This window comes from Indicator indicator, chromosome 27, assembly GCF_027791375.1.
Source record: "Indicator indicator isolate 239-I01 chromosome 27, UM_Iind_1.1, whole genome shotgun sequence".
Taxonomy (NCBI): Eukaryota; Metazoa; Chordata; class Aves; order Piciformes; family Indicatoridae; genus Indicator; species Indicator indicator.
Window position 1 is genome coordinate 9,329,039 of NC_072036.1, and position 26,116 is coordinate 9,355,154.

The 26,116-nt window shown below is 40.6% G+C and overlaps 1 protein-coding gene across 1 annotated transcript in view; it reads left to right on the plus strand.

The window, feature by feature from the left end:
* Positions 1-26,116, plus strand: part of LAMA4 (laminin subunit alpha 4) — a 93,115-nt gene that overhangs the window by 57,139 nt on the left and 9,860 nt on the right. The window contains exons 19-35 of the mRNA XM_054393196.1: positions 1,769-1,908; positions 3,125-3,298; positions 4,369-4,511; positions 4,825-4,987; positions 6,416-6,549; positions 7,569-7,740; positions 9,771-9,902; positions 10,967-11,109; positions 13,496-13,631; positions 14,784-14,921; positions 15,703-15,836; positions 17,083-17,247; positions 17,933-18,086; positions 18,647-18,840; positions 20,373-20,562; positions 21,396-21,551; positions 22,362-22,521. Of these exons, the coding sequence (XP_054249171.1) occupies positions 1,769-1,908; positions 3,125-3,298; positions 4,369-4,511; positions 4,825-4,987; positions 6,416-6,549; positions 7,569-7,740; positions 9,771-9,902; positions 10,967-11,109; positions 13,496-13,631; positions 14,784-14,921; positions 15,703-15,836; positions 17,083-17,247; positions 17,933-18,086; positions 18,647-18,840; positions 20,373-20,562; positions 21,396-21,551; positions 22,362-22,521 (2,628 nt within the window). The remainder of the gene's footprint in view (positions 1-1,768; positions 1,909-3,124; positions 3,299-4,368; positions 4,512-4,824; positions 4,988-6,415; positions 6,550-7,568; positions 7,741-9,770; positions 9,903-10,966; positions 11,110-13,495; positions 13,632-14,783; positions 14,922-15,702; positions 15,837-17,082; positions 17,248-17,932; positions 18,087-18,646; positions 18,841-20,372; positions 20,563-21,395; positions 21,552-22,361; positions 22,522-26,116) is intronic.

Sequence of the window (26,116 nt, forward strand, 5' to 3'; positions counted from 1 at the left end):
ATATTTTTAATGAAAATATTAAACTAAATTAAAAGACAAATAACAGAGGCAGGCTACAAAACTGAGATTAAGACGATAGGAAAGAGTGCAAAAAGAGTGAAGCTGAAATGAAGTGACTGGTGAAAGGAGGAAAAGAACACTTAGGAGAGAAAAGAATCAACCTAGAAGTGAAAACAAAAAATTGTTGAGAAGCACCACTGTTTATTGCTCAGTGTATTCTTGGCTCTGCTCAGGAAGCTCACTAATCCCAAATTATGCGTAGGAAAGCTGGAGATCCAGAACAAGACATTTCCTGCATATATTTGATGATATTTACCATCACTTGCTACCCCTGACTGCATACCCTACAAATCTGGTCTTAACCTTTATAGTGAATCCATGTCATTAAAAATTAACTATGAATATTGGATCTTTCTTATCTGCATGTAGCTTGTGGCCAAAATCACATTTCCTTATACTCAGCTAGTTTTACCTACATCTAATTATAGATGAGAAATGATGTGATGTGTAAATATCCTTCAAAGGGCAGCATGTCACTGGAATCTGACATGATGAAATTGGATTATAGTTAGAGGTCGTTATTTTTCTTTCTTGTAATTTTTCTATCTGTTTGTCTGGGAAAGGACTTCTCTCCCTTTGAACACAACAAAGCATCTGCATTTCCGTTTGGTAATGATCTTACTTGCATAGGTTCCAGAAGTCACAGCAGTGAAAGACAGAAGGTTTGGGACCCTGATTCATGACCTCTGGCAGATGTAGGCAGGAAAACTGAAGAAGACACCACCCACAAGAGCTAGGGAAGGTAGTAAGCACAGTTTAGGTACACATGCATCATCAGCTGAAGTTTCTCCAGTCGTACAGATCAGGCCTGTTAGCACAGTCTGAAAGCAGCAGTGTTTCTGTTAGCAGAGTGGGCAGTGAACCACATGCAGCTGTTGCTCCTGGTTGGGGGATAACCCCTGGAGAGAGATGCACAGCTGAGAGCTAAGAGAAACAACCCACTCAGCTCCCCTAAAACAAATCTGCATAGCTCAGGAGCTCCTAGATTCAATTCCCAGGTCATCCACAGACATCAAGTGAGATGCTGAACAAATAATCCTTCAGTTGCCATATCTGTAAAATTTGGGCTAATATTTGTTTGAATTGAAGGAAGATTTAAAAGCTTCAATGATCAACATTTGCAAAGATCCTTGAGGAGAATATTAGAGATACAACACCATGGCAGCACCTAGGAGTCCCATGAAAAAGTAGTCTCCTTTGTGCAAATGTCCTTCCAAAAACTTTTGCAATACTAGACTCTGGTGTTGGTGGGTGTTGGTCTCTTCTCCCAAGCAACTAATGATAAAGCGAGGGAATGGCCTCAAGCTGCACCAGGGGAGGTTTAGGCAGGACATTAGGAGATATTTTTTCACTGAAAGGGTTGTCAGGTGTTGGAACAGGGTGCCTATGGAGGTGGTTGAGTCACCATCCCGGGATGAGTTCAAAAGTCCTGTAGATGTGGTGATATGGCTTAGTGGTGGACTTGGCAGAAGAGTAAGGTTAATGGTTGGACTCAATGATCTTGAAGGTCTTTTCCAACCTGAATGATGCTATGAGTCCATGGTTCTGACAAATCACCACCCTTTCTGAAATCATTGTCGCTCATGTACCACAATTAGGACTTTTCATTGAATCAGAAGGAGATAGCTGAGATACCTAAGAGGTTAAGGAGGTAACTAGCGTTATGAAGAGGAACAAAAAACATCTGTCTCTTCTTTTCTAACTGCAGTGAAGAAACTTACAGAAGTCTTCCCTCAACTCCTGGACAAACTGCGCCAAGTAGAACAGAAGGCCCCAGCAAACAATATCTCTTCCAGCATTCAGCGGATCAGAGAGCTAATTGCTCAGACCAGGAGTGTAGCAAGCAAGGTAAAACTTTTGCACAGGACTCTTGGTTGCTGCTGCTAATAACCAAATTCTTACTAGGAGCTCCATTTTCTTGGGCTATGTTAGAAGCCCACACCTTGATATTTATCACCTCTCAACAACTGGATAAACAAAGTAGCCTGGAAGTCATTAAAATCTGTACAGCTGCTATTTGTAAGCAATTAATATCACCATCCTGTTCATGGTAGGCTCCTGCTACTGCAGGAGCAACCTTAATGAAGTAATTGGGCACAGTGTTAAAGATGGCTCCCACAACAAAAGCATTTAAAGCTAAAACTATCAGGTCATTACTCAGCTGGAAACATTAGTTACAAGCAGTAGTAATTACAGCAATTTAATGCAAACTTTTCTGAGACGACAGTATTTTTTTTCCTTCGAATTAATTTTCTGCAGGATAAGAGAATCTTTGGCTCATCTATTTAATAGAGGAAAACACTTTCATTAGCATACATAAATTATAAGGGATTTTTTTCTGTAGCGAGAACACTGAGGTTGCAAATTAAAGCAGTGTATTTGAATTAATTCATAGAAATAAAAAATTCAGTGCATTATTGTATGCTCACAGCTCTGGAATATGCTGTCCACAAATATTACTGCAGAATTAAAAGGAAAAATCAGTTACTGTGTACACAGTGCTTGGCTGCTCTTTAAATTTATTTTGTCATTCAGGCATATTGTGCTTAAACCTGAAAACATAATTTCAGTTGTGTTGAAGGCATTTTGAACTAAAATGAACATGGTTTAAAATTTTATCAGCATCTCATATATATCACTGTAACTTCAGTAATACAATAGAATTACTTTTGAACAGAAAAATTTGGTCATGCTACTCCCAAAGCAAAGAAATAAATTATGGGTAGGAGTTTTATAGCTATGTAAGAATTTCATTATGTGCCAGACATAATGATGTAGCCTTGATTCAACCAAGCACACATCTATGTCCCACTGAAATTTAATTTACTTCATGAATATGCTTAAGCACAGTTAATTAGGAGCTTTAATTAATGCTAAAATTAATTCCCTTCATCTTCTTTAGTGTCTTCCAGAAGCAATTGTTATAAATAGACAATTTTGCATGGCAAATACATAAGTGCCAACTCCACTCTTGCAGCAAGCAAGGCTGAGTATTGCACATTTGCCTTAAGTAATGTCCCCAGGCAGCAATAACGTGTCTCATTTAACACACTTCCAACTGCAGGTCCAAGTTTCTATGATGTTTGAAGGCCAATCAGCTGTTGAAGTCAATCCAAAGATCAACGTGAAGGAACTGAGATCTTTCACTTCCATGAGCTTGTACATAAAGCTTCAGAGAGACAACCCACAACTGGCAGCATCGCCAGACAGGTTCATTTTGTACCTCGGAAGCAAAGATGTAAGAGAATAGCCCAATTAATCTTTTTATAGATTTTTTTTTTTTATAATGATACTGAAATAGGTTTGAAATTTATTTGACCTTGGTTTTTCCTCTCACTCTTTCTCCATGTGTCAGTGTAAGGGGTGTCTGCTAGATGCCCGTCACTGATATTGTGACAAGAGCAAGCATTCCTGAGACCACTGTCCTTCAAACTTCTCATTTCAAACAATGAAGGATTCGTTCTAGGAAGCAAATTGGGCTGCTTCTGCGGCATGCTGCTGTGATTGTCACTGCTGTGAGCACACTTGCTATCTCCACTGCCAGTGCTGAGGCGCTCTGAAGCAGTTAATGGCACCTGCCTGGCTTTTCTGGGCCACATTTCAATGAGGTTTAAGCTGCTGACAGTGTTGGCTCCAAATCTCTGCAGTCCCAGGCCCACAAAATAAGCAGGTTTCCTCATCTGTAGTTTGTGTTGCTCTTGTACACTCTGCACATGAAGACTTTGAAACACCTAGAAAGAGCATATACTCTCACTACCTGTAAGTGTTGTGAAATAATTGTTCTTTAAATTGTGGTTCCTACAAGTAAGAAAAATAATAATAATCACACCTCACAAGCCAGGTATAATCCTGGCAAGCTGTCTTTTGGGCAGTGTAAAGAATCAGGTATTACTTTTTAAGCTTTTCTAAAAAGAATGTCTACTGAATAGAAATCAAGTGAAATCTATCTTGGCAGAATATTTAATTGCAGCATAATATCTAGGCTTTAGAGAAAGATTGCTTCCCATTCCCTGCATGTAACACTGCAGGCTAAATACTGATGAACAAGTTCCCGTTGAATACAACCACTTTATGGTCAGAAAATATCTCATGAGCTTGTATTTACCTCAATCAAAATGGATATAAAGTAAAGTAGCAGAGACTTTTTCTGTACAGTTTTATGTGGTGAAAGAAAACAATTAGAAAATGAAGCTTTTATTAATTACATTTAAAAGTGTCATTTAGTCTATCAAAAGCCACCCATCACAAATGTTCTGCACTAAATTTCTTTCAATGTAGCTCTGACATCCTTCTCCATTGGTGTTTTAGGCTAAAAATTACATTGGTCTTGCAATTAAAAATGACAACCTTGTGTACATTTATAATCTGGGGGGTCAAGATGTGGAGATACCCCTGGATGCCAAACCAGTCAGCACGTGGCCTTCTTACTTCAGTATCATCAAAATTGAGAGGTAAAGTGATAATGTGCATTTTTCCAAATCAAGCAGTTAATAGCAAAAATATGAAGCAGAAAAGGTTGGAACTGCTAATCAGGAGTCTGCGGGAGTCTGATTTTACTCCTGAACTCAATGGGAATTTGCTCTGCTTTTGGAGGGCCAAGACCCAAGGGCCCACAGAGGGCAAGAGAAATTGTCTCTCCTATGCCTCCAGAGTACTGGTCTTCTAGTGAGGAAATAGAAACCCTTCCTGGAGTTAGAAGCTTGATAGTTCTTTTTTAAGTCTAGCCAACACATAATTCTCTTCTCTTACAATGCCCTTCTACAGGATCGGAAGACATGGCAAAATGTTTTTAACTCTGCCCAGTCTTAGCAGCACAGCTGAAGAAAAATTCATCAAAAAGGGAGAAGTTCTTGGTCCCAGCTCTCTCCTGGATTTGGAACCTGAAAATGCTGCTTTCTATGTTGGTGGAGTGCCTCCAGACTTTAAGGTTGGTCAGATAAATATTCTATACTCAAAATTAAATAATGAAAACATTGTGCTGGGCTTCCCTTTAAACACAGAAATGGTTAATAAAGTAAATGTCCTTATTCAGTCATCTATCACCTTAGGACTCCCTCTTCTAGCCATGAAGAAAGCTACTGTTTTCTTGAGCATTTTATGTCATGGAGTAAGATGATCAGATTCTTGTCAGCTGTCATCCAACTCTTTGGAAAGATAATAACAAGGGAAAGGCCTGCTGGATCCTAAGACATATGCATAAATTAAAGCATATTAGCCCATCTTAACAAAGTTTGCAGGCTACCTTTTGTTTTTTTCAATGATAATGAGTTCTTGATGCTTACAGTTTTGTAATTATCTGATAAGCATAGGGATGTCTTCTCCCCTAGGAATGGCCACCTCACTTTGTCATTTATTAACATTCAGTCTTATTTGCTAAAAGCTTTTTCCCTGTTCTTCCCTGTTACATACTTTGCAAATCTGAAATGTACCACTTAACTATTAAAAGTCTCATATTCAATGTAATTTAACAGAATAGGAGAAGAAAATGAGAAAAGGAAACATGATCATTTACCAAGTATATCTGTGCTGCAGATAAGAATCTCATTTTCTCTTACAGCTACAGATATTCTGCATTGCTGTATTACCATTATTATTATTACATCAGAAGCAAAAATGGAAATAATGAGAAGCCAAAGAGAAGTTATTAGCAGTGCCAAGACTCTGAAGTACAGGAGGTGTTATCATTATCACCCTTGTTCCACAGGGCAGAGTATTTGAATATTAAAAGAATGATTCACTAGCTCTGACAGCTTTGTTCTTTTGTGGGTTTTCTCCTCACCAATGTGGCTATTTCAACTCCATTTGCAGTGACCTTTGTTACAAGAAGGAGTTTCTATATCAGTGCTAACTGTACAAAATAATACCTAGTGAGGATTAGCCACTGGTATAGACTTTGAATCCAAGCCTCCTGGGTTTAAAGAGCTCTCATTCTCTTTCTCATCATGGTATGAAGTTATTTTTCTGGCAGTGAAGGATGTCTATATGTTAAATATGAAATATCTACTGATACACTAAGCAAGAGCTGTAGTTAGTCTAATCTTAACACTTTCCCCCTTTCCCAAGTGTTTTCCCCTTCCAAAACTCCCAAAGAAGTTTTTGTTTGCAGTTGCATTACCTGGCCTATTGTTCTCACTGTGATACCATTTGTGTGCTCCATTGTAACTGACAAGCATAATCTGGTAAGGACTGCAAGGACTATTCCAAGGTATCATCATCCCATTTGTTTTAAATTATGAAAAGCACAGAGGGAAAACAAGCAAACAACAAAAAAAATTACCCCAGGCCAACTGCTTTCGTGATATCCAAATGAAGAGTGTGATCTTTCTCCTTTCACTTTTCCCTGCCCTCTGCGCAGCTCCCTCCTAGTTTAAACCTGCCTGGCTTCATCGGCTGCCTGGAACTGGCCACCCTGAACGATGATGTGATCAGCCTGTACAACTTCAAGAGCATCTATAACATCGACACCACCACATCGCCACCTTGTGCCAGGTAGGGGACAGTGCCACCGCCACTCTGCTGTTCTGCTTTGTTGCAAGTGCCAGCCCTGGTGGGTCACTCCTGGTTGAGATTACAAAGGAAAAAATGCTGCTGAGTTGTCCAGAAGGAACTTTGCCATTTTAAACTCCTAGTTGAACTTAGATGTAGATGGGAGTTGGACTCGATGATCCTTATGGGTCTCCCCCAACTCAAGATACTTTGATTTGCTGTTCTCTGCACTAGTCTCACAATCTTTGAAAGGTAAACTGCTGTGTTAGCTGGGGCATGGTTCAGGCTTCCTCCTTACCCCTAGTGCTTACCTAGGACAGGACAGTTCCTGACTCAAAGTCTGTCACTGCAAGCAATACAGCCACAACCAGTTAGCTCCAGTGGGCCAGGTAAACTTGAGTGCAGTCTCACCTGCAGCTAGCAATGCCAGCATGGATGTTATCTTTCTACCACACATTCTTAAACCCACAACAGAAATTCCCTGGATAAGCCATTCACCAACTGGGAAAGGCAACCTCTAAAGTAGAAGTGACCACCAACCAGAGCAGATCATCAACAGACACCAGCAGGCGTTTTGTTCAGAAAACAGGCAGCAGCAGTGGAATCTCTCTAGCAAAGAACAGGAGAGAAACTTGGAGCTCTCACTGGGAAGAAATGCAGGAGGTGTTGGCACAGAGCAAATTACTGCTTCCCATATCATTCCCACAGGGATTGCTCTCTCCAGGACAGTGAATGTGGGGCCACTTCTGGGCTCAACTAAGGGCCTTGGAGAACTCGGGTTTCTGCACAAATTGGGAAAACTTTTAATAGAAAAATCTACAAATTACTTTACAGAAGAAAAAAAAAATCCCAGAAAGAATCTGAAACTCATCAGTATCATCACTGCCAGAAAGAAGCAACAGTTCAGAACAATTACTTCAAAAAAAGTATTTTATTTCTAAAGATCTTTACATTTCCTCAAATTAAAATGGGGCTGGGCCAAATATTACTTCCCTGCTTTTCTTTTTTTTTTTTTCTCATAGAAATAAGTTGGCTTTCACTCCAAGCCGGGCTGTGAGCTATTTCTTTGATGGCTCTGGCTATGCCTTGGCAAGAAACATTGAGAGAAGGGGAAAATTCAGCCAGGTGACTCGGTTTGACATAGAAGTTCGAACACCAACAGACAATGGATTGATCCTGCTGATGGTTAATGGGGTGAGTACCAAATCCTGCTGGTGCCCCTTGTCTGTGAGCACTGTGAGTTCACCAATAATTAAAATATTGTGGAAAATCCAAAATGCTCATATCCTTACATTTAATTTCTAGGAAGAGGAAATACTTTGTGTTCATCTGGTGCACGTATATGAACTAGAGCCTACAAAGGCCCCAGGAAGCCAAGATCCTGAGCTGGACTCAGTTGCTCTCATCCAGAGATGATTAGGATTTCAGACCAGTCATGCTCTTGTGATGACACTTTGAAAGAGACTCCAGTTAAGCCTAGTAGCTGCACCTTTATTTAGATATGAATGCACCATCAAAGTGATGGAGAATTTCTGTGAAATAACTCCCATAGAGCAGCTGGTTTGTGGTAGCTGCCACTTTATAACTGTCTTGGAGTGTACTAGAGTTAAATCTTTATTTAAGTTACTGAAAATCTAATGTAGACCAAATAAAAAGGTTTAATCCAAACATCACCAGCTTTTCAGAATCTTGAGGATGATGCAAAATCTGTAAGGTTTTGATAAAATTCATCTCCACATGCAATATCCGCTGAAGACAAACACGGATTTTTTTGTCTTTGGGAATCTCCACATCAAGCTCCCCAGTCTTATGTGGATTACAACTTGGTAAAGCCACAGAAAACATTTTACTATATAGAAGCACTCCACAAACATACACTTGTCTAGACACCTGCAAATACCACTATATTTTCCCTTTTAGAAGAGAAAAAAGTCCCCTCTCATTAGAAGAGCCACTCTCTAGTGTTTGCCTTTAGGGTAACTTCCAGAGGAGCAACCTGCTCTGCAGCACAGCATGTTGCCTTCCGTCATACGAGGTTTTGCACTAAGCAACTAACTGCTGTTAAAGGTTTTAACAAGCTCCATTGTAGATCAGTCATTTTTTTTCCCCAATCAACAGTGCCCTGAGGTTTGTTGGAGATGTATGCACTGTGTGTGTTGCAGTGGAAACCACAGTCAAGTTGCATGTTGGCTCTGGAAGACCATGCTGTCTCACAGTTTTAGAAAGGCTGTGCAATTGGTCCAGTATTCAGTTCTGCAAAGACAGCTCATAAATATTCTGAATGTAATCCTTGTTTGATATTCAAGTTTAAGCTGTTCAAAACAAACCCAAGCTGCAGTTATTCAAAAGTGATGGATTAAAATCTGCTTTTACTACTTTAAGTAGTGACTTCTGAAGGTGGACTCATTTGTGTCAGAGACAGCAGCTCTTGTCCTGCAGCAGTTTTTTGAGAATTATTTTTCCCATGTTTCCTTTATGGAAACAACAGGATGAACACAAGGAGACAAACATTAGCATTAAAAGCACTAACTCAGATGCACAGTCACTGTAAACTCTCTGCTTCTTTACGTTCAGTTTTGGAACAAGACTAATTCTATGGTACACACCTTCATTTCAAGGACTCCCTAAAGATTTTCTAAAGTACAGCTCCTGTTTATAAAATTTAGGTCACCCAGCCATGGAACAGAAGCCAAAGCATGAAGTAGGAATAGTCAGAAAATCCAGAAACCAAATACACACTAAATGCACTCTAGCTATTGCTCAGCCCTCAGTAAATACATCAGGGATGATCAGAGCTGTTAAAAGATATAATCCTGACCTACTACAGGCATCATGACAGAGGCTTCTAATGTAAAGAGAGCCATTCTAGCACAAATTTGATGTTACCAGTGTAACATCTTTCATTTGGGGCATGCAGTGTAGGAATACTTCACTGGTAAAGGATATTGATGCTGCTGTGCTACCAAATACTATTCCTACAGGGAAACAGTTCACCAAATTGTCAAATAAGTGCTGTTTATCAAACAAGTATGTGTGCATGTTACTATGAATACACATCTATAATATATACTAAAATAAACCTGAAACTGCTACAGTTTTGCAAATAAAAAACCCTTCCCCCAGCACTTTTTTCACAATGTCAGACCCTCTCGTGATGGTGCTTACGTTTTTTAATTGCTGACACACTCACAGTGCTTTTCTGACTGCTGTTTTGTTTTATACAGAGTATGTTCTTCAGTCTGGAGATGCACAATGGTTTCTTATACCTCCAATATGACTTTGGCTTCAGCACCGGCCCTGTGCTGCTCGAGGATTCCACAAAGAAGGCTCAGATTAACGACGCAAAATTTCATGAGGTAGAGATGCTGTTACAGTCACAGCCATTTGACCAACCAGCCTAGCAGCTCCAAAGCAGCAATAATTTGCTCCAACACCAATGAAAGAAGCAAAAGGATGAGGGGTTAGGTGGTGATGTAGTAGAGCATCCAGAAGGTGAAAAAGAACATGCAATCCCATCATTGCTGAGCAGTGGGAAGCTTTCTACCTCCCGGTAAATCAGTGCTTGGGAACAGATTCTGCATATTCCAAGCCAAGAACAGGACAGTTCACATGGGAGAAAAAGTGTCATTAATTCAAAATTAAATTACATCCAGGAAAACTATATCCTCAAATATCTAAATCTCAGCTAAAAACACGTCATTATGTTAACTTCACCAGCATAGCTGTTTTGCATTGTATTACAAGAAATAATGTATTTCCCATTTCATTTGAAGGGACAATTAATCTGGTAGCAGTCTTGCATGTATGCATAATATTTTAGAGACATGGGCAGATCTAAAATAGCTACTTTTATTTGGCTTAAGAGAATTTGCTTTAAGCCAGTGTAACTGTGACAGTGACATTGCAAATCCCCTTCAGTGGCTTGCTTCTGCCATTTGCTTGATGCAAATTCAAAGTCTGATTCCTGATCCACAACTACAGTTCGGTTCAACATGTTTCAGCAGAATGTAATGAAGCCTTTTATGTCTTGGCAACAAAATATGGGTTTTTTTAAGGAGTATGTCCTCATTTCTTGGACAAATCAAGAAAGCACTCTCAAGTTAACAGAACTCACCTGTTTGCTGCAGTGTAGAATTTGTCATGGGGTACTTTAGTGTGGATTTATTCATAAGTGAAATATCATGGGGTTTTCAGCCATCAGAAAAAAATGCAGCATCAAAATAAGCTTCCTACTAGTAATTTTTGGCACCCTCTCCCAACTTACAGACAACTTTTTTGGTAAATCAGAGGAACTTTTCAAATAAAAAGACACAAAGATGCAATCAGTTTTGCAAAGTCACCACGACCACTTACAATGGATAACATTTCAGCATTTTTTAAGCACATCTTGTTTTCTTCTTTTTTCCCCCTCCCCCCCCAGATTTCTATTATATATCACAATTCTAAGAAGATGATCTTGGTAGTAGACAGGAGACATATTAAAAGTGTGGACAATGAAAGAACAGCAATGCCATTCACAGACATCTACATCGGAGGAGCACCTGCTGAGATCTTGCACTCCAGGTTGGTTTACAACTGGGATTTGGTCATTATATGAAGTAATCAACATATTTCTGTGTTGTATGACCAGTGCTGAAGGGCTTACAATAAAACGTTTTTCCTAGCTTCAACACCTTACGTAAAACAACCCCTCAGACACTTTTCTAAGTGTCTCTCAGAGCTCTGAAGTATCAAGGATTAGGTTTGATCCAGCACAGATGAATTGTGCTGAAACTGAATTCAACAGAAACTGTTGTCCTCTTGGGAAAAAAAAAAAAAAAAAGGCATTTTAAAAGAACACATGAATATATTGAATAGCTATTCCTCCTTGCTCTGCAAAAAGTGATCTGCAATGCACTGGGTGAAGGATCAAAACCCTCTGCCAAATGTGTTTTCAAATCTAAAGACTATAAATTTTCTACTACTCATTTCAGTTCTGATCCATCTCAGGTTCCCTCTAGACACAAATCAGCTGGTCCTGTGTAGGCGTGGGAAGAAAAGAAAAAGTCTCATTTTCCCATCATACTATTTGACAGAAGCCAAGTTTTATCTCAGTAGATTCTATAATTCTCATTTCCTGCAGTGGGAATCTGCCAGAACAGGGTCACTCTCTAGGAGAGCAGAGTGGCTGCTTGAAGAAGGGTATGCTCTTCTGACAGGCAACAGTCATTCCTAGGGTCAGACAGCAAGGCCAAGCATTTTCAGAAGGGGTCCAGCTGCTGTCTCAAGTGTCACAACTGCTAACAGAAATACCATCCCCATTAAAATACACTTTATGTAAAGACAGTAAATGTTGAACAATAGTTTCTAGGAATTAATGGTAAATCTCCTGAAACTTTCTTTTGTTGTCAGGAGAGCCTGTTGACTTTGATAAATAATGTCTGAGATATAAAATAGCTACAGATTAAACTTTTAAGATAGGGACAATCTTCATGTAAAGGAAAATGATGCCTTTCAATCCCATGTAATTATCTGAGCACGCAAACAATATGGTAGGCAAGGGAGAAACAGAGTATATAATTTATCTGGCCTTTCAAATAGTTCTTTACAAGGGTCTGCCATAAGGGACTATTAAGAAAAGTAGTGGGGTGGAGAGGGGCAAGGCATTAGAAAGCAGCTGGGAAAGGGAAGAAGGACATAGTAGTAACTCTTCCATGTTCACAGGATAAAAAGCCTACACCACAAGCCCAAAGGATGTCTCTTAGGGCTGGTATTAAAGACATTAATGATCTAGAAACAAAGCATAAAAAATGACAGTGAAAATTACTTTGGTTAATCAAGCCCAGAGAACACTGAAAAAGCCCACAAGGACCTAGATAGCTAGGCAATTGAGCAGCTCAATGGCAGAGAAGACTCATTCACAAATGTAGGATACAAGATGAGTCACACCAATTATGCCTACACTTTTCTGAGTGAATTGTGGTTATTCTGCAAACCACCTGGGTGGTACTGTCAAAGCAGGGAAAACAGCATCTCAATTAACAAGTTGTATCAGAAAAAAAAAATCCATAGGCCTTGCAAAAATATGATAAATTATAATATGGAAAAATGCATGTTGAAAGAACAAAGCCTGTTTGCAAGTAGCCAGGGCAAATCTCTGGCTTTCACATTCACTGCTTCAGTGTATTTGTTCCCTAGTTATCTCCTGGACTGGTACCCAGTAGATCCCATGTCATTTCCTTGCCCTGTCACAGACTCTCTCTGATTTTAAGCAAATAACTTCTTCTTCATGCACCTTGAGTATTGTGGGGATAAATTCAGTTATATTTGTCCTGTGCCATAATGCTATGGTATCTTAGTGAGGGGTGGAAATGAAAAACTTAGACCACTGAATAGGAGCAGCTGGGACACCTGGTGTCCTATCTACCTCAAATCTATCATAAAAAGGATCCTGGAAGCCCACCTACATAAACACACTCATGAGTAAGCATAAATTGCTGTTACTATTGTTTATTAATAAATAGAGACCCATTTATCCATTTGCTTTCAAAGGCAAGAATGAAGCTTGCTCATGAAAGGTAGACAGGAAAGGTAAACCAGAATTTTTCTAAAATAATTTAAAAATTGAGATAGAAATCCATTGATTCTCACTGTGAGTAGGTAGAAATACATTTTTAAATAAGTACTTTTCATTTTTGCAGCTATTTTCAGCATTTTAAAGTTATGGATGTATATGGATCTCCTCTCTGAATTCATATATTTCTCCTCATGACAGTTATTATAACTGCTGCATCTTCACTTTTCAAAACAAATAATGTGGTTAATTAGCTGATTTACATAAAGCAGGAGGAATTGGGCACTGGTGAGACAAATGATTGAGGCTCTTCCAAGTTTTTTAATTCAGTGATAAAAGTCTGTTCAGAATAGCAAGGGCTAGCTAATAACAGCTTGTTGGCATTGTTCTCCACAGCATTAGCTCACATCTGGCAGGAAGCATTGGCTTTAAAGGCTGTATGAAGGGTTTCCAGTTCCAGAAGAAGGATTTCAACTTGTTAGAAGAACCAGGAACCCTGGGAATCAGCTATGGGTGCCCAGAAGACTCACTGGTAAGTATTATATCATTTGTGAGATAACAACAAAATTTTGGCAATAGATACAGCTGTGAGCTTGAGTTTTACTCCAAACAATGGAAAGAAAGTCTTCAGCCAAGGAAATTACAATGCACTCACTGATTGAAGGGGGTGGGGTGGGTGTGGGTGTGTGTTTGGGGGGGTGTGTGTGTTAAGTCTGCTGACATAGTACCCAATTTTCACCCTGAATTACAGCACAAGGTGCTTCACTTGATATTCTTCTCATACATGAGATTGCATTGTGAAAGCTGGATCTGAAATAAATGGTGTGCTGTATTCTGAAAGGAAATATTCCAATGTAATTTGATTTTTCTTAGAGAAACAAGGAGAATTGTCCTCTTATGCATCCTAATATTGATGTCTGAATTGAAAAAGAGATTGAGATTTTTACCCTTCAAATGAGTTCTCCGCTTGTGTCAGCTCAGCTCGTCCTCTGTCACACACAAACCAGCTGCAGCAGCTTTAACACCAAGAAAGTTGCCAATTCATTTCTGATCCCTTCCATCATTTATCACCTGTCCATCACAATGCAAGCCCAGTAATGCTAAACAGTGTTTGTGGTCTTAAACCTATGGCCACATCTATCCAAAGCCATGCTGCAAAGCTGTGAAGGGGAAGGAGCCCACCACTTGTATAACTCATCACACAATCTCACCCTTTGTCAAGGAGGAAGCTAGCTGCAATGTGTCCTGCCTTGGACTCACTTTTACTCCTGAAACTCAGATAGGTGCAAACCACCACATGCAACAACCCCCTGCCCTGCCCTAATGCAGCACACAGACTAATATATGCTGTGTTGGGATGGTGACCCTGGGCCACAAAGCTCAGACAGGGACTTGAGCCCCATCTGCTTCTGGTCTTCATCATCACTAACATCTGGAGAGTTAGGCTGAGGCCAGGAATCCCAGAAAACTGAGGACAGTTGGCTTACACTGTCTCAAATGGCCATGCTTTCTTAAGATTTTCAGAGCATGTGAGAGAAACCCTAAATAAACTATGTTATGACATGCATTAAAAAATGAAAGTTTTATAGAAATGAACTGGGGGAAAAAAGAATAGCCTTGTTCTTTTTGTAATTTGGATGTTTTCTAAAGTTCAGTTGTTATTTTTGTTTTATTTAATACACAGGTGTCCCGCAAAGCATATTTCAATGGAGAGAGCTTCATTGCATCAAGCCAAAAAGTGTCCCTCTTTAGTGAATTTGAAGGAGGCTTTAATTTCCAGACATTGCAGCCCAATGGGCTGCTCTTCTACTATTCTGAGGGAGTGAGTATATATTTCTTTACAGTTTGTTTCATTTTATCCTTACATTATTTCCAAGGAGGATCATAGGAGAATAATGCAATTTCTCACTTCATGGTTTCATAATAGAGGAAGCAATCTGCACTATAGAAGCATTCATTGATGACCTCATTTCCACAGTTTGCATTTGATCTACAGATGAAAACCAGCAATGCTCAGAGATTATTTTGATGTTGAGAACAGGATTTGATCATATGCCTAAAATTAACATGCATCCATTTGCACTCAATAAAGTCCTCAGGGCAGAAAAGCACAGTGGATCTTGCTGTCCTCAGCAGCACTGCAATCCCTATTTGTACCTCTGGGTGCTACCAAAGTACAAATAATATCAAGGGCCTTACACACAGAGACGCAAAGACAATTTGAATTAGTGGGATGGTATTTTGAGTGTTGCTGAGTTGACGGAAATCAGTCAGAAATCTGCCTGTATTCCCAGATGGTTCTTAGACCTCCATGTGTGATGAGGGAAAGCTACATATGCTTAGGAAGATAGAATCATAGAATGGTCTGGGTTGGAAGGGACCTCCAAAGGTTATCCAGTCCAACGCCCTCTGCAGTAAGCAGTAGCCTCCACTAGATCAGGTTGCCCAGAGCTCTGTAGAGCCTCACCTTGAATATCTCCAGAGATGGGCCTCAATTACCTCCCTGGGCAACCTGTCCCAGCATTCCACCACCCTCATGGTAAAGAACTTGTTCCTAACATCTAATATGGAATCATAGTTTGATGTTTGTGTCTGTATTTCAGTCAGATGTATTATCCATCACTATGGACAGAGGTGCTGTGGTATTAAATGCAAGTGGAACCAAAATTCAATCACCAGACCGAAACTACAATGATGGAAAAACTCATTTCATCATTACTTCTGTCAATCCAGAAAGGTAAAGCTGTCCAGTATTTTTTATTCCCTGCCTTCAGAATAGAAACATTTCTTGTAATAAAAACACATTCTAATATTCACTTTCAAAGTCATGTTTAAGTGGAAGTTTTAAAGTGGTATTTCTACCTGATAAATTCATTTTTAAAAATACAAAGCAAAAAATCTCTGCACAACATGCTGGGAATTCTTAGTAAAACTAAAATAATAGTTTTTCTAAAAGCTTAGTCCTTTGTTGTCCTCAGGTATGAAAGCAGATTCATAGCATTGAAGACTACCACTAGATTCGTTTTTCATCGGACTGATTGTTCTGATTTGTTAAAGCAGTCCCAAGTTGAGCCTGAAGTAATTGAGGCATCTTCACAAAAAGCATTATTTTGGGAAGAGTGGAATGTGTTCAAAACATTTTTAGCACTGACAGACAAAAATGTAAGACTAAGTACAGCTGTAGGAATAAGTCTCTGTGTGTTTCTTTCAAACTTGAAGCCATGGATTTATTGGTACATTTTACTGTCCTTTTCCATGTTTAAAATTTCCTTAGAAGGTCAAACAATCAAAGCATCTCTCTTTAAGAATCTTGCCTGTGTAGATACAAACAGGTCATTCTCAGTTTTCCAACAGAAATGGAGGTTTGTATCCATGACTTCTGGCATCCAAGAAGCAGAGTTTGAAGGTGTGAAACTGTACCTTGGAATAGCCTTGGGGACTGTGATGTTTCTTTTAGTGTGCTGAATTCTGAACTTGCCAAACAAAATTAATCTCTGATGCTTTAGTTAAACACAGTTTCTTGTTAAAGCAATAGAATCCTTCCTGATGTCTGCAGCAATTAGAGTGTTGAAAAACGGTATTAGGTAAAAACCATGTATAAGCTCAAACATCAGTGTACTCTGATGAAAGAGAAGGAAAAAGGATAGGGGCATAAAAAAGGATCAGTAGGTGCTTAGATCTTATTTTACCTCCAGCCATTTATTAGCAATCCTTTATGTCTTCACGGTGCAGATGATATTTTTTTTTGGACTTCACAATTAACTCCAGGATATTATGAAATCCATGGTCCTCTAGACTCAACTTTGCCAATAGGTTATTGCACTGCTGCTTGTTGCACAGCAGGTCTTCTCATGACTTTGAGCATTGCCATTCTGTGATGTAGACACTGACTGGAGCACTCTGGGTCCATGTCACATGCTGTCTAACCACTGGTATTGATGTTTCTGACATTAGCCTACAAAATGGATGCTTTGCCTTCACAGGTATGAGCTGACCGTTGATGACAAGAAACAAAGCAAGAAGAATCCAGCAAAGGACAGAGCAGGGAAAAGCCCAGACAGCATCAAGAAGTTTTATTTTGGTGGCTCTCCCCTCAAAACACAGCAAGCCAACTTCACTGGCTGCATAAGCAACGCTTACTTCACTAGGTGTGTAGCATCTTCCCAAACACATTAGCAGTTGCTGCCTGACAGCTTGCCTGACAGATAAAGAGAACTGATTTATTGTCACAATAAAAAATCCCTGTCTCATTTTGTGAGGCTACACAGTATGTGTAAATTTTTTACCTCATTTGCCATGGAATCTGTTGGCACAACCCTGCTAGATGAAGATATTGTTGAAGTGGGAATCACTTAATGCAAATCAGCTTTCAGTCCTGCACCTGGTAATGCTGCTGGTGCAATGACTGATTTGCATAGCTGAAATTTACATTCACATTATGTAGCTTTCAGCTCTGCCTTTGAAACAAAATGATACCAGGGCATCTCACAGAAGCTGGGGAAGTCACACAGAAGTTTGGTCACGTGAAGGTGGTCAGAATTTGTTGATCCTGATCACTTTATGAAATGTTCTTGTATAGAAGATTTTGAAGTGAATTTGATGCTGCAGATTGATACTGTTTATGCAAATAGATACATCAGGCAGAAGGAGTATAGGCTGCCTGCATTACACATTGACTGATAATCTGTACTTTTATCCATGATCCAAGAATGAAAAAATGCCCATCCAAACATCATCTAAACTATAAATATCAAATTCTATTGCTTTTATGAAGATAGTTGCAACACTTGGGGGAAAAAAAGCTGTTCTTTTCATCCTCTCTTTGAAACACAGATTGGATCGAGAGGTTGAAGTGGAAGATTTCCAGCAGTACCCTGAGAAAGTTCAGGCTTCTTTGTACGGATGTCCTGTTGAAACTCCTCCAGTTGCTCTTCTCCATAAGAAAGGAAAAAACTCATCAAAAGCCAAAGGAAATCGTAATAAAAAGGTTTGCTACAAATTGCCCTAGTACTACCCTAGAGTTTTCTAACAGTGATACATACTGTGCCATGACTGGGAATTCTCCAAATCATGGATCCAAAATGTATCACATGAAGATTATTTCAGATATACAAAGGAAGGGATAATGTTACTTTACATATCCCATCACTGCAAATGAAAGGCCTGACACAATCTAACTGGCCTGCACTTGCTTCAATCTCTTGTGCTAGAACTGTGAAACAAAATTTATGATCTCTTCCAAAGATTACTGAAGAAATGAGCCTCAATTCCTTCTATACCCAGAAGGCAATAAACTTGCTTTTATTCTCAGCCAGCTTTGTGTGGCTCCTTCTGCTGGGTACCATTAGCAGCTAAGGGAACTGGGGTTGTTTAGTCTGGAGAAAGGAGGCTCAGGGGAGCCCTTTTCCTCTCTACAGCTCCCGGAAAGGAGGTCACAGGCAAAGGAGGAGAAAAACCAGCCTCAGGTTATTCCAGGGGAGGTTTAGATGATTTCATTACGTCCAATCTTAGTTAAAATTTCTGGTTAATGGCTCTCTTTTTATGAAGGTCGGAAGAGAGAAAGACAAGATTTCACAGCCTTCAGGTGGCCTCAAAAAACTCTATCAAGAAGTGAATATGCAAAGAGACTCTCAGTGCCACCTGCCCATGAATCCCAAGGCAACTGAGCACGCATATCAGTTTGGAGGAACAGCGAACAGCCGGCAAGAATTTGATCGCATACCAAAGGATTTCAGTGAAAGGTAAAGGGACCTTAGAAACAAAGATTAAATATAGTAGGGAGAAAATGTTAAAAGGTAAACATTTCTGCTGTTATTGTGGCTTTTTCCTTTATATCTTACGCCAATTTTTTTATAGAGCTTGTTGCTAGGATATATTAAAAGGTGTTTCAGTTGAGTAAGAGTAATAAATAGAATGTGTTTCCAGTTGCATCCCTCTTGTGGAGTCTTCATCTGGATTGAACATCAATAAACTGTCTCCTTGCCTATATGCACAAAGACTTCGAAGATGTTAGTTCTGTAAACAAGAAGCAATGGTATTAGAGCAGAGCTGGAAAAGAACACAGCAGTTCAGCCAGAAATGAAGCTGGACCTTGCTGAGTGCTGAGTGGACCTTGTCAGCTGTTTAATGGTTAGGAATCTACACAGTGCCATAGGACAGAAAGCTATGAAAATCATGGCCAATTCAATCCATAAGGGAACTTCAACTAATTAATAATGAGTCCAGATATTGTGGACATTTAATTCTCAGGCTTCCATAGAATGCACTGTATGGTATGTTATGACCAACGAAGGATTTTAGTTTAATACTCTTCAAGAAAGACTATAAACACTGCACTTCCTGGAAGCACACCAGACCATTAACTCAGAAAAGAAGAGTGTTAGTTCCTGACTTCAATTTAAAAAAAAAAAATTGTAATTCAACAGTGTTTTACTTAGATGGTACCTGATGGTGCCCATATGAAGGAAAACCCAAGATCTAATATGTCTTTACAAGACATATTTGTTTTACAACTGTTATTACAGCTCCATCATTGTAATGTGCATTGTAAACAAATGAAAAAAAAAAACCCACACACAAAAACCACCACAACAATTATTTGTGATGGTCTAAACCAACAAATATTGGCAAGGAAACAGCAGTTGTTTTAAAACAAAGGATTCCATGTGTTGGGACTGTACACATGCATAGATTGGGGAATGTATAGATCCTTCAGGCAATAAGAACAGAAGTTAGATTAGTCACCTGACATAAGAAACAGCAGTAATCAGTTCTGGCACTGTCCTACACCACTGCAGCTTTGCCATTTTTAAGACCTAAAGGACTAAGACCAATTATCAAGAAATCCTCCCTGTTGGCAGTGTCAAACCAAGCTGGCATAACTTGTCAATGTTGTCTTGGATGTCACAAGGAACTACACAGGAGTCTGGAATAACACTAAAGATTTGTGAAATGTCATGCCATCGCTGTTAAAAAGTCCTTCAATGATGCTGTTCAACAGGAATGGAAATGCAGTGCCTGGAGTGTTAGTTGTTGGTGACCTGTATTGATTTTATTCACTCCAGGGGTTTTAATTTTTTAAAACAAGTTCATTGCAATGCAGCTTCTTCTCCAACTTTGACTTCTATTCCAAAACCCAATAAGGAATGTTTCCATAAAGGAGATGTATATTCCTTTGGATAAGAGGAAAAATTCAGTCTTTCTTCTTCTGCCTGCAGCTCGATTAAGTCAATTGCACCTGCTCTAATTTTAACATTGTGTCTTTCTGTGGCAGAGCTCAGTTCTCTATCAACCTGAAAACTCAATCATCTCATGGAATGATTTTCTACGTCTCAGATGAAAAAGAGACCAACTTCCTGGCCCTTTTCGTCGCTCACGGCCGCCTCGTTTTTATGTTTAATGCTGGTCATCAGAAGATAAGGATTAAGAGTCAAGAGAAATACAACGATGGCCTTTGGCACAATGTAAGTAAAATCCTTGTGATGGCACATGGCTGTCAAGGCTGCAGTCAAGACACTGCTAATGGGACAGCTCAGGGAGTTTTCATTCATGTGTTCATAACCACACCTTCTGCCGATGTTTTTAAATCTTCCATGCAGCATTTTACCAAGTTATTAACTGGGGACAGGAAAGTAGGTCATTTACAAAAATCCAGCAATTCCCAACACTAACAGCTGAACAGAAGTGACAGAAACAAGCAGAATAGTGAGGCATTAAGAGTTAAGTCAGATAGGAAAAGAAGGAATAGGATAATTTTGTTCATCAAATTTCTTTGAAGTGCCTAAGCAAGGAGCACAGCTGTCTTAGGCTCCCTCTCTAGTCTGTGAAAATAAAAAGACAATTTTAGGGGTCAAGATGAATTTCCCTCCTCTTTCCTCACTGACTACAGAGGGGAAATATGGTTACTAAACTCCTAGCACAGGTACTTGAGTGTTTAAAACAGGCTGGATAAATCCAGACCATGAAACTGGTGAAGACTGTGAAAATGCTAACAGTGATGTCGCAATGATGCAAATATGTGACAGTCAGGTGTCAGTAGACACCTCTGAATACCTTGAGTACCTCTGCTTTATACACTGAAAGTGTAAGAAGGTCAGCAATCCTACTCTCTGGCCCTTACATGAATGTGAAAAGAGAGGGCTGTCCAGCACAGAATACTGGCAGTTAACAAAATAGGCTTGCAGGGTATCACTCACACACCTTGCTTATCAAAATGCTATCTTATTCTACTGCACAGGATTGTTCTCTCAACAGATGAAAGTAATATTTCACTTTTTTTTCCCCCCTCCCTTTCTAGGTGATATTTATTCGAGGCAAAAATATTGGCCGCTTGATAATTGATGGTCTCCGAGTACTGGAAGAACCTTTCAGTGGTAATGCTCGTGCGTGGCAGGTCACTGAACCACTCTATATCGGGGGTGTAGCTCCTGGAAAAGCTGTAAAAAATATTCAGGTAAAGCAGACACCAATAATATCACCCTCATTCCTCTATGTACAGCTGACTGGAGGGATGAGTCCAGCTCAAAGCATATTATGAGCTGAATCCTCAGCACGTTGAGGAGCACACAGCTCGGATCAAGTGGATAGCAAAGCTCCCACAGGGCTGGACTGGCAGTAGGTGGGCCAGACTGCCATAGACTTGGAGCAGCAGCAGCTAAAAAGTCAGTGGTCCCCAAGGAACAGAGAAATCCTAGTGACATCCAAGCTTAGATGAGACAGGCATAGTTAAGTGAGACCAGTTTCACACTAAGGTCTGAGATATAGATCAGTTTTAGAGAGGTTTTAGAACTGTCTTAGTATCTGTTTTAAGATGGTACCTAGAAGTCAGGATTCAGCTCTATATCTTAGTAATGAATTATATGGAAAGGAGTCTTAAAGCAAAAATGAACATAATCAAGTCTCCTTCAAGGTCATCTTTAGAATTATGTGCCTAACAAGTATTATGTGCTCAGAAAAAGCAGACCCCTTGCCTTGAGGATATGAAGTACATGCAACACTGCCTTGTTCTTGTGTTTTGTTTCTCACAGTTCAGTAGGGACTGTTTGAGAAACTACACAAGGTGGAATTACCTTGAAGTCATCAGAGAGACATGAGAGGCTACAAAATGCATCTGTCCTGTTTCTTTTCTCTGGAAACACTTTTTTTTTTAATTCAAAACAATCACAGCCCTACAGCTCATAAACAAGTACAAATAAGGACAGCAGAGTTTATTCCCTTCCACAGGCAATTTATCTACTAATTGTGCTTTTTCTTTCCCCCTCAGATTAACTCTGTGTACAGTTTTAGTGGTTGTCTCAGCAATTTACAGCTCAATGGAAGATCAATTACTTCAGCTTCACAGACATTTAGTGTTACACCTTGCTTTGAAGGCCCATCAGAAGCAGGAACATACTTTTCATCAGAAGGAGGATATGTCGTCCTTGGTAATGCACTACTAAACAAATGTATCCCATAATAAGACTGTAATGTGCACTGTGGCATGTTCTCAGAATGGTGTATTTTCCTAAAGGGCATGGTGATTTCTGAGGCTGAGCTGTGAGGATTATTAGATACAGATCATTACTGTGGGGAGCAGGTCACAAGCTCACCATGAAACTTAACAAGTCATTACCTAATTACATCTGGATGTGAGCATTTCAAGTAGAATAATTTCATGAAGAAACAGATTATGATATCAAAGAATGGCTTAGGTTGGAGGGAAACTCAGAGATCATCTACTCCAACCTCCCCACCATGGGCAGGGATGTGTCTCAAGGCCTTGAACACCCCCAGGGAGGAGGCATCCACAAGCTCCCTGGGCAGCCTGTTCCAGAGTCTTACCACCCTTGTACTGAAGAATTTCTTCCTAAGATCATTCCTCCCTGTCCTATCACTAGGCACCCTTATGAAAAGTCCTTATGCAGCCTTCCTGTAGAACCCTCAGTTTAGGAAAGATGTTGAATTGCTGGAGCATGTCCAGAGAAGGGCAACGAGGCTGGGGAGAGGCCTTGAGCACAAGCCCTATGAGGAGAGGCTGAGGGAGCTGGGGCTGTTTAGCCTGGAGAAGAGGAGGCTCAGGGGAGACCTCATTGCTGTCTACAACTACCTGAAGGGAGGTTGTAGCCAGGAGGGGGTTGGTCTCTTCTCCCAGGCAACCAGCACCAGAACAAGAGGACACAGTCTCAAGCTGCGCCAGGGGAGGTTTAGGCTGGAGGTGAGTGTGTCGGTGTGAGCTGAAATTACCCCCCCCACCGACAATAACCAGGCTAGCTCAGTCTGGAAGCAAATGAAAAGCTGCATTTACAAGCAGAGTCTAAAATCTACAATTAAATGCAATGAATATGTACAAATATACAAAATTCACAACATTCACAAATATATACAATCAACAGAAAAAAGCACAATCGATCTCCCTTTGCTTCCCCCCAAGGGGATCCTCCCAAAGGGGCCTCCCTCTCCCAGGAGCTTCCCCCCCCAGACCCCCCTGGACAGAGAAGCAGAGTTAGTTAAGCAGAAAGCTGTTAACTTAGCTGCCAAGGTCAGTACGTGTTATCTTCAGCCAGAAGAGAAGAAGAAACAGCAGCCAGACAGCCCAGCAACTGCCCCCACTGCCGAACGCAGAATGTGCAGAATGCCTACTTTGTTTTGGGTAATAGTTCTTAAACATTTCTATCTATCCAATGGAAGTGTTTAGAACAATCGTTATTTTGCTTTCTTACACCCAATAGTGACTTATTTACATTCTTTCACTTTCTCTGTTCTGAACTTTGCAAGGAAAAATTAAAAAGACAGTTTCAAACCATCACAGTCCACCCCTTCTAAACAATTCCATTGGCTGCTACTATCATTTATCTAATCTAAAATAATATCTACAACACTAGGTGAATAAAGACCATAGTCCATTCCGGCTATCTCAGATGTAGATGATTCAAAAGAGTCAAATCACAGGAAAAACAGCAAACAGCTTGTTTCCTCGCAGATGGAGCGAAGGAAGGAACAGGGACTCTCAGGTGACTCAGGGCTCTCAGGGTTCGTGCACCGTAGATCTCATGAACTCTCCTCTTGGGCGCAATGCTGTATCTCCGCAACACTCTGAATTTAACCTCTCTCAGCCAAAGTTAGATTTCTTTGTGGAATACACTGAATTTCACCATTTTCTTGCATCACCCAGTAGGTGTGACCAGGACCTTCAGCAGAAACCACCCCTCGGACAGGTTTGGCCTCTCCTGAAGGAGAAAATACCCAAACAGTTTTGCCTAACAGATTCTTTTCTCTGATAACAGGAACTCTACCACCTTCCTCCTTTCGCAACAAATCTGATTGGGCAGGTCCAGCTCGATTCACTGAACCTCTACTATTCACCAACCAGGTTGCTTGTGCTAAATGTTTCTCCCAGTTTTTCAAAGATCCACCCCCCATGGCTTTGAGAGTGGTTTTCAGCAAACCGTTGTAGCGTTCGATCTTCCCTGCAGCTGGTGCATAGTAGGGAATGTGGAATATCCACTCGATGCCGTGCTCTTTGGCCCAGTTTTTCACAAGATTGTTCTTGAAGTGAGTTCCGTTGTCTGACTCAATCCTCTCTGGAGTTCCGTGTCTCCACAGGATTTGTCTCTCCAGGCCAAGAATGGTGTTACGTGCAGTTGCATGAGGAACTGGATAAGTTTCCAGCCATCCAGTGCTTGCCTCTACCATAGTCAGCACATACTGCTTACCAGATGGAGAACGAGGTAGAGTGATGTAGTCAATCTGCCAGGCTTCACCATACTTGTACTTGGACCATCGGTCACCGTACCACAAGGGCTTGATCCGCTTTGCCTGCTTAATAGCAGCACAAATGTCACAGTCATGGATGACTTGTGTGATAGCATCCATGGAAATGTCAATGGATCTGTCACGAGCCCATCGGTAGGTTGCATCTCTGCCTTGATGTCCTGACGAGTCATGGGCCCACCGAGCTAAGAACAGCTCACCTCGGTGTTTCCAGTCAAGATCAGGATCAGGATCAGAGTTTGTGTCCACCTGGGAAACTCTTGCAGCTAGATCTGCCTGATGGTTGTGTTGTTGTTCCTCAGTAGCTTTGCTCTTAGGAATGTGAGCATCGATGTGTCTCACTTTCACTGGGATTCTCTCAATACGAGCAGCAATGTCTTGCCACAGATCTGCAGCCCAGATTGGCTTTCCTTTCCTCTGCCAGCCATTCTTCTTCCAGTCTTTCAGCCAACCCCACAAGGCATTGGCTACCATCCACGAGTCGGTGTAGAGATAAAGCTTTGGCCATCTCTCACGTTCAGCTACGTTAAGAGCTAGCTGGACAGCTTTTACCTCTGCGAATTGACTGGATTCTCCTTCTCCATCTCTCGCTTCTGCAACTCTGCGCGTTGGACTCCACACTGCAGATTTCCATCTCCGCTTGTTCCCAACAAGACGACAGGAACCGTCTGTGAACAAAGCATATCTCTTTTCATCATCAGACAGATCACTGTAAGGAGGAGCTTCCTCAGCACGAGCTACTCTCTCCTCTGGAGGTTTAGCACAGCTTGTGCCTTCTGGCCAGTTTGTGATCACCTCCACCAAACCAGGCCTTTCGAGATTTCCCATTCGAGCTCTCTGTGTTATCAGAGCCATCCACTTAGACCAGGTAGCATCTGTTGCATGATGTGGTGAAGAACCTTTGCCTTTGAACATCCAATTCAGAACTGGCAATCTAGGAGCTAGAAGAAGTTGTGACTCAGTTCCGATCACTTCAGAAGCAGCTTTCACTCCTTCATAAGCAGCTAAAATCTCTTTCTCTGTTGGAGTGTAGTTTGCCTCTGAGCCTCTGTAGCCACGACCCCAGAAACCAAGAGGACGTCCTCGTGTCTCCCCTGGAGCTCTTTGCCATAAGCACCAGGTTGGACCATTGTCACTCGCGGCTGTGTACAGAATGTTCTTAATGTCTGGACCAGTTCGGACAGGTCCCAGACCCATGGCTTGGACTACCTCTCGCTTGATCTGGTCAAAGGCTGCTTGTTGCTCAGGACCCCATTGGAAACTGTTTCT